This window comes from Balaenoptera acutorostrata, chromosome 6 (assembly GCF_949987535.1).
Source record: "Balaenoptera acutorostrata chromosome 6, mBalAcu1.1, whole genome shotgun sequence".
Lineage (NCBI taxonomy): Eukaryota > Metazoa > Chordata > Mammalia > Artiodactyla > Balaenopteridae > Balaenoptera > Balaenoptera acutorostrata.
In genome coordinates this window covers 115,800,431-115,811,859 of record NC_080069.1, presented here as the reverse complement: position 1 = coordinate 115,811,859, position 11,429 = coordinate 115,800,431, and the positions used below count along the sequence as shown (strand labels likewise).

At 41.6% G+C, this 11,429-nt stretch overlaps 1 protein-coding gene across 6 annotated transcripts in view; it reads right to left on the bottom strand.

Annotated features, from left to right (window-relative positions):
• The window catches only part of PBX3 (PBX homeobox 3), a 224,248-nt gene extending 213,429 nt beyond the window's left edge, over positions 1–10,819 (bottom strand). The window contains exons 1-2 of one of the 6 annotated variants that reach the window (XM_057549013.1): positions 10,509–10,819; positions 9,496–9,569 (exon numbers count right to left, since the gene is read on the bottom strand). In XM_057549013.1, coding sequence (XP_057404996.1) covers positions 9,496–9,569; positions 10,509–10,708 — 274 coding nt within the window. In that variant the 5' untranslated portion in view covers positions 10,709–10,819. Of the gene's footprint in view, positions 1–9,495; positions 9,570–9,825; positions 10,142–10,508 lie in introns of those variants that run through there. The other 5 variants (XM_057549014.1, XM_057549016.1, XM_057549012.1 and 2 more) reach the window with 5 other exon arrangements.
• Between the last annotated feature and the right edge of the window lie 610 nt (positions 10,820–11,429).

The following is an 11,429-nucleotide window of genomic DNA, read 5'->3' as shown; positions in this document are numbered from 1 at the left end:
AGCACACAATCATTTCAAACACAACTTTTCATGTTAGTATAATTTGTTCAAAAATGGTAATAAATACATCCTTGAAGCCAGAGAAATCACTGCACAATCTATTGTAACTTGTTCTTACCAATACTGACAGTTAATCCTCGACCCAAGATCCAGTGTAGAATATTCCAATATCACTTGGTTTAATTAAAGATATTCATTATACACATACCTTTTAATGGACCAACACTCCCAATCAACATTATAAATAATCTGGGCCAACTGCAGAGTAATGTCTGTGAACAATTATCACAAAACTAAAACATGGATGGCTGTCAGTCAGTGGCAGAGTTCTTGCTTTCATAATAAATATAAAATCAATTTCCTGTTCTAGTTCCTATTCCAAGTTGAAAATGATATATCTGACTATGAATTCCAACTACCTTCATCCTTAGGGGTGTTTTGGGGGTTTGTTTTTTTTTTGGTTTTTTTTTTTAAAGAAGAGAGGAGAAAAGAAAGAAACTTATGAGACCACCTAAGTCAATTCTTCCTCATTTGAGGGCACTTGGATAGTAAAGGTTTCTACATAATGTGCACATATGAGCTTGCCATTTCACATATATATATATATTTTTTTAAATGCTGTGATTTCCCCCATCAAATGCCACTCAAGTATTTCAAAAGCCCCTCCCATAATTCCACTATAAATTCCTATTTACAAAGGCTCAGTACATCTGAAAGCTAGTAGTAACCTTTCATTTAAAAAATAATAATATGCAGTTTCAAAAGCTTTTTGTTCCCATTTCAATCAAAAATAACTTCATATGTTTTAAATGAAATTTTGCAAGTAATCAGAGACTAATGAGGACTCATTGATTTAACTAGTTAAGGGAGTCTGAGAAGGGAATGAGAATTTAAAGCAACCAAGTATTTCATTTAGAAGAGCAGCTAATGTGTAGGTACACTAAGTCCTCTTCACTAAGAAATGCAATCAGGACTCTTGTCTCAGGAGAGACTCTCATCCCCCTCTCTGTGTGCACATTCCTGACTCCCACTAACATTAACAAGCATCATACATGCACTCGGAGGAGATGCCAGCCTTGGTAGTATGTATACATGGCAGCTGTGGTGACTAAATAATCCATATGGCTCTGAAGAGAAGTTATGGTTTGTTGGGTCTAGAGGCACAGCTACAGTGGTGGAATTCAGACACTAGAAGCAAGTCTCAATCTGAATGCTTGATCCAAACCCTCTCCTGTCTAACCATACCTCAGATTGTAGTTAAGCCTGGGTTTGGAAATTCTATCCCTAGCATGGTTTATACAGGTAGAAGTTCCATATTTGAGGAAACCTTAATTTTTTCACAGGCCCAGAGTTCTGTCCTCCTCCCCATCCACCACTCCTATCCCAGCATTCACTCACGCATTTCCCCACAATATATAGGAAATCACATAGTAGTTTTATAGAGAGAAAATCAAAGGCCTGGCTTAAACCGCAAAATCAGAATCAAGTATGAAACTCCATCTTCAACATGAAAATCAAATAATATAGTAATCTTAACACAAGAGATATATGCTGAAATGTAAATTCCACAGGTTGTGTAAAGGGCAGAATTTAACCATTAATTCTAATTCTTCCCAGCAATTAGAATTAGGTACTTAAGTCAGAGTCTTAATGCTCATTTAATATAGTTTCCTGAAGCCCAATTCAACAACTTCTTCATCCTTTCCAAGGGAAAATATTCTTATGAAGTTCAGTTTATACTGAAGACATTGGTGCATAAGCACACATACAAGTTTACACTTCTGAAAAGAAGTGGTAACAGTTCACTAGCCATTTTGCTGAAATTGGGCTTTAGAAAAAAAAGACTAGATGACACAAAATTCTTAGTATACTTTCATATATAGAGAACACAATGAAAACTTCATATTTGTTATCTCCAATTAGGTCAGTTAATATTCAGAAAAATTCTTTAATATTACATCTAAATAATCATGGGGGGGGAAATCCACCAATGTTCTAGAAGCTTCTCGAGACCTTTCAATCAATTTTATTTATATGCAAAACCAAGAGAAACTTAAAAAAAAAAAAAAAAAACACAAAGCTCCTCCTGATGCTAAAGCTCTCAATTTACTGACAGGCAAATGGCTTCATGCTGCCACTTAATCTCATTTCTTGCATAATGCCCTCTAATTAGCATATCAAAGTGAATTAATACTTCTAGGGCATTAGCAATGGGGAAATCTGCTCCAGGCTCACAATAGCAGTTAAGAGAGAGCCAAGAAATCCTCAAAAACACCACAAACCACTTTGCATTGCAAAACTGTTCAATTTATTTATCCTCTCTCTCTAAACACTTTTACCGCACACTGTTTTACTACTGTTCACCAAACAAAACGATAATTGCCAAAGTTACCAGCATCTGTAATGCCTGTTTAGAATCTTAATTTAGATTATGTTGCAGATAATTTCTATATGCAACCATTTGTTCTATTATAAATGTTAATATAGAAACAGTGGAAATGTTGACATTCTCAATTAGTTAATTTGAATTTGAAATAAAATTTTATGGGATTTTAAAATTTATTAATTTTTTAATGTAAAAAGCCACCTGCTGGACTCTGATGCCTAAGAAATATGCTTTGAAAACTGATGTATCACATAAAACAAAACAAACAAAAAAATCATTTTGCCATAACATATGTTGAGTCTCCCAAATAATGGTTTAAACATTGTGAGGAATCATTGGCATTAAAAGGATTACATTGTATACCAAGTTCTCATTAATATGATCACACAAAAAGGGTTATTGTTCAAAACAGCTTAACATTTGTAAAGCACTTAAATTGAAGAAAACAAGTACAAAACTTTTAACAATTATTTTTAACCGTAATTACTTTTAACTGTTTTCAGTCCAAATGAGTTACTACCGTGTAGATATAGTCAGTTAAAAAAAAAAAAAATGCTATGCCAATTCAACTTAACACATCCTATCACACCAATTTTTTTTACTAGACATACACTCAAATTTAGTACCAAAGCAAACTACCGTTACTATCAAAAACTACAAACATCTTATATCTATGGAATATGTCTATTTTAAAAATAACAATAAAGAAGAGATTCTGGTTACTATTCTGCCTACAAAGGGGGTAATTAGAATCAAGTGTTGAAGATTAATGAAATTTATTTTCAAATATGTTCTGTGTCTAAAGGTATAAAAAGATGGGTTTTTTTTCAGTGGCTCATTCAAGCATTTCCTGCTAATTTATTTGCTAAATATAACACTATCACATAGCTGTGATAGCAATTTATGTGTTTGATTAAATTCTATAACTTTGTAAAAAATCTTTTAGCCAGATCTAAAAAACTTTGACCAATTCACACTACATAGTGATATAAATTATTTACTCTCTTCATACTTAAAGACTCAAATGGCCTACTGAAGTAAAGCAAATGCTTGAAAAGGTCAACATGGGAGTGGGGTGTGCAAGCTTTGTTAGTCAGTTACTACCTAAATCATGCTGATCACACTGATAAATGGCTAAAACACAAGCCTGCTGAGAAAACAAATAAAACATAATTCTCATAGTGTCAATATTGAAGTAATAAATACCTAAAGTTGTTCACGTGTACATAAATAGAGGAAAAATAGTCTAAAAATCCTTATTTAACTTGATGTGTTTGGTGCTGATGTGTTAAGTATTTATTCTGAATAGATACCTCAATGGTATGAGTATAAAATTAAAGCGATGACTGATTTAGGGTGTGGTTCATGAAATGTGGTTTTCATTCTTCATAGCCGTACTTCATGGAACTTCATCCTACACAATGCCACCATAAACTATCAAAATATACATAATCCAAATAAAACATTAAGCTTAAATGTCTTGGAAGTAGCCATTTACAAAATTTGTAAACAGAAATCTAAAAGTACAAGCAAAATTAATTAAAAGGTAAAGGATCCTAACATGAAAGATATACACAGATATAGTTTATGAAAGCCAGTGAACCAATATGTTCTTTGAGGCAAGGCAAGGCTTCCTTTGCCACTGTATTAATATACTTCTGATTCAGAATAAAATTATGTAAATTAGTATAATCAAATAACATAGTAAAGTCCCAAATAAAAACCAGAACTACACAAATCTATAATAAAATGAAGTCCACTAAAACTGAGGCATGAAAGAATTACTTGCACAGATCAAGTTAGTATTGACAATAGGGTTCAATATCCTTTTACTGGGGGGGAAAAAAAAAAAGGGTTGGAAGACAGCTCCATACTTTAAGATAATACCTGCTTGATACTTTAGATCATGAAATTCCAAAATAGTAGAGAAGTAAGATTTTTTTTTCTAAGTTGTCTATGAACGTATTACATGTATTGTCTTCTAAGGATGGGAGAGGAAGAGTAAAGAAAGTTAGAAAAACATCACTCTTTTACATCCTCCCTCAAAACTTCCTTAAAAAGCCCCAGTAAGTTAAACAAATCTATAAAAATAGAAAATAAAAAATATTCTTAAATTGCTTTGAGGAAAAATTTATAACAAAGCAATACAATTTATGACATTTCCAAGATAAATTAACTTTGTATTTTTTCCTGTTTAAGCATTTAATATTTCCAATGTAAACAAGCCATAATGTCTAAAACTGATATGAAATTTACAACGTTAAAGGTCCATTAAAATTTGCTTCGGGCTTCCCTGGTGGCGCAGTGGTTAAGAATCGGCCTGCCAATGCAGGGGACACTGGTTCGAGCCCTGGTCTGGGAAGATCCCACATGCTGCGGAGTAACTAGGCCCGTGAGCCACAACTACTGAGCCTGCGCGTCTGGAGCCTGTGCTCCGCAGCAAGAGAGGCCGCGAGAGTGAGAGGCCCGCGCACCGCGATGAAGAGTGGCCCCCACTTGCCGCAACTAGAGAAAGCCCTCACACAGAAACGAAGACCCAACACAGCCATAAATAAATAAATTAATTAATTAATTAAAATAGCTTTAAAAAAAAAAAATTTGCTTCAAAATAATTTTGAAAGGGTGGGAGTTACAGAGAACACAAGATTGGCCAAGTGTTGCTAACTGCTGAAGGTGGGCAATGAGTTCATGGGGATTCAAGTTTCTCTTCTCTATGTATATTTTACATTTGAAGTTGTTCATAATAGAAAGTTTTTTAAAACTAGAAAATAAGTTCACAAAAACACAAAAATGAATCATGTATGGAACAGTGCATTTGTTTTTAAAACTTTGGAACAAATAATGATAACTATATTGGAAGTATCTCAAGAGCAACTTAAAAGAATGTACACAACATATATAATAACATTTAGACTCACATAACAATTTTCACCTTTCTTGTTAAATTTTCACTTGATGGAATATTTGGGTTTTATACACTGGGAATTGAAGAATTACATGGCACTGTACAAAGAAAAATGAACAAATTTTTATATTGAAGCATTAAAATAAAAGAAAACAGACCAGAAAAGGAAGACACCATGAGTCTCTAAACCTTTAGAGTCAGAATTAAATAGAGAGGTGTTGACTGAGAGTACTGCCCTACCCCTCTGAAAGCTAGTCACACTTACAGCAGTAAAGATAAAAGGTTTAATCATATATATCATATTTTAAATGCATATAAAAACTCACAAGCTACCTTCTTGATCCAGTTTTGATATGTAAAATCCTTATGACTCTTTCTAGGGAGGGTTCCTTTAAAAGGAAAGCATTTTTAATAGTAATTTCCTTCTTCTCCTTAAACATAAAAAATACTTCAACCAGCCCAACCAGGCAAGCAGGCCTTTCTCTTCCCCTGCGGACACCTCCTGCAGTAGAGAAGTTCATTAAGTTTTATGATCTTCCCAAGTCAGTCCTGCTTATAAGCCTCACAAAGGCCACAAATCTGGCAAACCATCATGTATGCCATTAGACATTACTAGTAAATGAATGCTATTTAGGGTTTGTGGTGGCAATAAATCAGAGTTTGGTTGGCAGCTATCAATATGGAGTATTTTAACCTACTGTTTAGAAAGGTTGATTTTTTTTAATACACAACATTTTTTAACAATATGACTCAGATAATATACTAAAATGTTGAACTTTCACTTAAAAATTTTTTAAATACATTTTTTTCTCAAAAAGAGCCATTTCCTTCATTCAAACTCTCATAATTAAGGACTTTGGAAAGACGACAGATTTATGAGGATGGAATCCTCTCACAAAGTACTTCAACAATCAAGATTAAGGTGGCCAAAAAGATGTGAGGGAATGCCCCCAAAGAAGTATGTAGATGAGGAGACCTCATAGCATCACGGATATTTAATGAGAGATAGATGGTAAAATATGGCTAAAAAAAAGAGAGAGAGAAAGAAATCTTAACAGATCAACAATTACCTCACTGGTTGCTTACTTAGTTTAAAATGGACAAATATCTTGTTTTAAAGCCTGTAACTTTCAGGTGCTTTCAAAATGCATAAATACTAAAATTCAACAATGACAGATATTTCTGCCCCAAAATAACTGTATGATAAATTTTATGAAGGAACACATTTTCAAGAAAAAGCAAGCATCTCATCGTATACTTTTCCTACCTCTGAACAAGAAAAAAATATAATTGTGGTAGATTACTCATTTATCTGTCAGAAGGGAAAAATACCTTTTCGTACTTGGTAGGAGGGAAAAAAGATGTTTTCCAAACTAAATCCCTCATGTGCATCAGAACTCGCAGTGTTCACTGCCTGATCAGAAACCTCAAAATCTACCGGCAGATCTACAAATACGTGGATTTTTTTTTAATGATTGTCTTATTTTAGAAAAAGCACAACTGAAATGACATTATCCATTGAAATGACAGCTTTACCCCCCATCTCCCCACTAGTCAACCCCCTACCCCTCTATTGTGCAGGATAGAGTCATCATGTAATGTTCCCAGTTTCTATTACAAATGACTAGGTAAACTTTCTCTAGGTTATAGAGAATTAATCATTGGATACTATGTTATTAGATTTAATAAAATGATTTTTTTAAAAGCATTATGCAATATACATTATATCCTACAGTGCTTATTTTATAAGTTCACTGTTTCCAAAGCATGACTGTGGGAACAGATTGGGGGTGGTGGGGAGGCCCGGAATTTGCTGCCCCAATTTCTTTGCTTCTGTAACACTAATGTCTACACAGCTGTTTTATTTCAAATCAAGGATTCTGAGTCCAGCGTCCCTGTCTCCTTCTAAGACTAGTTTTGGAGAGTGAGGTGGAGCTATGGGTAGCAGGGGAGAAAGGAAAGCAGAGAAAGAGCTTCACCCCCATCAATCATTCAATACTTAAATCCCGTCCCTCTCGAGCTCAGAGAGGCTGGCAGGAAGATGCCTCTGCCCAAGACAGCCGCCTTTACTCTTTGTCGGCTGTTGGCTTTTTACAAAAGAGATAACGTGCAAACTTGGATCCGCTGGCCAATGCACAAAAAGAGGATCTAATTTACAAGTTATCACTGAAAGCCTCACAAACAATTTTCAAAACACAAAAATTTCTTTTGTCAGCTACCTCTTGCTTCTTAAACAGCAAGCGCCCTGCCAAAGCTCTCTCTGCCAGTAATCCCAGACTCTGAAAAGGCTTGTTTCTTTTTCTTAACTCACCTTTGACATGAGGTTGACTATACTTTCCTTTCAGAATGGTGTAACTAAGTCTTGTGCAAATAAGCAACTAGAGGACTTACGCTTCCTAATTGAATTCTGCCTGCTGCTAAATGTCTAAACAAGAAAAGCAGTTTGCTGGGTTTGGTTCTCAAGCTAGCTAGGCCAAAACTTTAAAAAGGCAAAATAATAAATACAAATCATGAGAAGGGGGTGAGAGGGGAGGGACATCAATCCCCTCTCCTAGTAATATAAAGCCGTATAAAGTTGAATCAATCTTAATATTCACAACATAGTCAATGCCCCAGTGCTTAGCTGTCAGCAGAAACTGAAGTGGAGCCCTGATAGCAAGAAAACCCTTGGACATTAAGCAACATAATTTACTGAGAATTACGCACTTTTAGGCTTCTAAACTAAGAATCTTCAAGATTTAATGCTTGATGTCTCATTTTATAGTCAGATAAAAATTAGCTACGTTTTAAATCACAATGCTTTCTAAAGGTAGGTAAAACTCAACACAGAGTAAAAGTTAGTAATGTTAAATGCCTGTGGTTTTCAAAATGTAAAATATATCTTAAAAACAATCACTCAACATTAAGAAACCATGCATACTATGTGAATGAAAAGCAGGAAAAGCACTCTTTAAGGCTCTCAATATTTGCTGTTAATTATGGCTTTCGCATATATTTTAATAGACAGCAATAACCCCTCACCTTTTATTGATTACTTTTAGGATCAGAATAGAATTGCAGGGTGAAAAATCTGTTTAAAAGGAGGGCAACTCTCCTACCAACTAACAATTATATACAGTGTGCTATTACTTGTACACTCAATTTAAACACAATCACATTTAACCTTTTAAATAGCTCCACTTAAATATTGCTATACCCCGGACTTTAACTTTCTCTTCTTTTCTCTTCTTCGCTAACTTAAAAAATGGCAACTTTATAATACTGTATACCCAGCATATATACATACACACACACACACACACACAAACACGTTCACCATATACAGGGAAGATAATGCAGGACCTAAAACATCTAGATTAAATCTCTAATTCCACTTGAGTCGCTACTATCACCTCAAGACTAAAATATCTTCAATTTTAAAAAGTCTAACAAGGAAACTAAGATGAAATGAACTGTCAGAAATTTGTCTAATATGTATTTGTAGTTTTCATTCCAGCACTTCTGTAAAAGCTGTCTCCTCATATATTCCCTGCCTTGAACACTTCAAAAATTGCTCAACCTGCACCTGTGGACCTTTTTCTACTTCATAAAATATATTAAGCATGCTTACAATGTAATGACTTTAAGCATAAAATTTAATAAAAGTATTAATAGATGTAATAAATACATTGTATATGCCTAAACATATCATTACCCTTCCTGCTTCTTAAAAGTAGTATTCCCAACTAAAACACTAATTCAAACATGCTACTGGGGTCTGTTCAGTTGCATCTATTCTTCTATCTGTGCAACTGAAGCTTAAGGCTAAGTAAAACAAAGTTCGGGATATGCTTCTCCCCGGGTCTCGGTCCCTGGCATCCAGTCTCCCGTTGCTCCTTTTAAAAACTGACATACAAACAAGGCGAAAGGAGCAGGAAAGGGTGGCAGGCGCTCCCGGCCCCCTCCCCGCCTGCAGCCAGGGGTGGCCGCCTGGGGACTGCGACCCAGCCCCGTCCGCATCTACACTTCATTTTACACAAGGAGCGGAATTAAGAGATCCACTCCAGATTTATTGCAGTTTTTTCTCACGATCAGGAGGTGGGAAGGAAAGAATGATCAAAGATGGCGGTGCCCAAAAGCAGCAGCTCTCAACTGGAGAGTCGAAGGAGTAGCTCGGACCCCACCTCGGGGGTCTCCGGGCCCAATGCGGGGCGCAGCGTCTTACCTGTTTTCTCTTTGATCTCACACAGGACGCTGAAGAGCGCGGGTTTCATTCTGTGACAGTTCAGGGCATGTTTCCTAAAAAACAAATAGCAAAACACAAAGGTATTAGCATCACCTATGGAATAATATGGCGCCTTCCTTTAAGTTAGACCCAATATTTAATTCCGGCCCACTATTTTGGAAGCCTCTTTTGAACCACCTCAAGTCAACCGAAACTCAAGTTGACTAGTTAGCGACAGCCGGCAAGCTCCGGCGGCTAAAGCTCCAGCCCGCACGACGCGCGACCCATCTGCCCGGCAGTCAGCAGTCTCGGCCACCGCGGGACGCGAACCTGCGCAGGGAGCCGCGATCCAGGGCAGACGGCGGCGACCCGGGGGAAGCGACGGCGTGGAAGGGCTCCTGCGTCCGCCCTCCGCCGGGGGAGCGGGCGCGGCGCGGGCGGCCGGCCGGCTGCGGCCAGCGGGCGGTGACAGCTCGGCAAAGTTTGCGAGGCGGCCCTCCCTTCCCGAGAACTTGGCCGCCCGCGCCCGGACCCGCCGGGGAGCCGCCCATCGCCCAGCGCCCGGGCTGGGGCGGCCGCCCGCACGGCGAGGTCGTCCCGCGGCCAAGCGGAGCCGGGCGCTGGGACCCTGGGCCGAGGAGAAAGTTGCACTTCCTCAAGTGCGGCCCGGGGCCCGCTCGCGGCGGCGTGCACCCGGGTCCGGGCGGGAGGTTTGAATCCGTGCGAGGGGGCCGGGCTGCCAGAAGGCCAGACTAGGGGGGCGGGTGAGAGACACCCACAAAATCCACGCGGCATCAAGTCCGTCCCGCGCTCCGAGAGCAACTTTGCCGACTCCCGCCCGCGTCGAGGGGCGCGGGGCATGTCCCCCCGAGGCCCGGGCCGGCGGCCTGTTTTCGGAGAAAAGTTCCCCGCCCCGGGCTGAGGCCCCGGCCCGGGCGCCACCCCAGCCCCGACTGTGCCGCGGGCCCGGCTCCCGCACACACACAAAAGATGCTTAATGAGACGACACCAACTTTGCTTGAGCCTCGTCCAAGCTCTGGTCGGTGATGGTCATAATCTGGTGGAGGATGTCGCCGATGTCCTGCTTCCTGCCGTCGCCGTCCGCCCCTTCGTGGCCGTGCGGGGGAGGCGGCAGGGCCATGCCCCCCTGCACCGAGTGGCCCGCCAGGTTCACCCCGGCCAGAGTCTGCAGCATCCTGGATTGATCGTCCATCCCGCCGCGCGCGGGCGGGAGCGGGCGGCGGCGGCGGCTGAGGCGAAGGCTGAGGCGGCGGCGGCGGCGGCGGCGACGAGGGAGGAGAAGAAAGAGGGGGAGGGGGAGGGGGAGGCGGCCGCGCGCTCCCCGCCCGCGCGGGGAGGGGGCCGCCCGGCCGGCGGGGCCCGCGGCTGAGGCGGTGCGGACGGGCGCCCGGTGTGGCTTCCGCCGCCGCCGAGGCTGAGGAGAAGCGGCGGGCGGAAGCGCCGGGCTCCGCGTCGGTGGCGGAGGCGGAGGCAGCGGCGCCCGCTGCCCTCACGCGGCCGCCGCGCCGCCTCCTCGCCGCCGCGCGCCCCGCCGGGTGGCCCCGCGCAACTTGCTCCTCAGCGCCAGCCGAGTTGCCGGGACGCCCGCCGCCCCCTGCGCCAGGCTGCGCACTCCCTTCCCTCGGCCGCCGCCGCCGCCGCCTCCGCCGCCTCGGCCGGGCGGGATCCGAGCCCCGGCGGCCCCGGGGGAGGGAGCGGCGGCGGCGGGCGGCGGCGCAGGAGGCCGGCGGGCGGGCCGAGGGGAGCGAGGGGGGCGGAGGAGGAAAGTTTGGGAGCGGGCGGACCGGCGCGGCGGGGACGCGGAGCCCGATGGAGGGCCCCGGCGGGCCGTGCGCGGAGCGGACAGCAGATTGATGGGGCGGAAGAAGTCGCCGCCGCCACAGCCGGAGCCGCGCACCCTGCCAGCAGCCGCC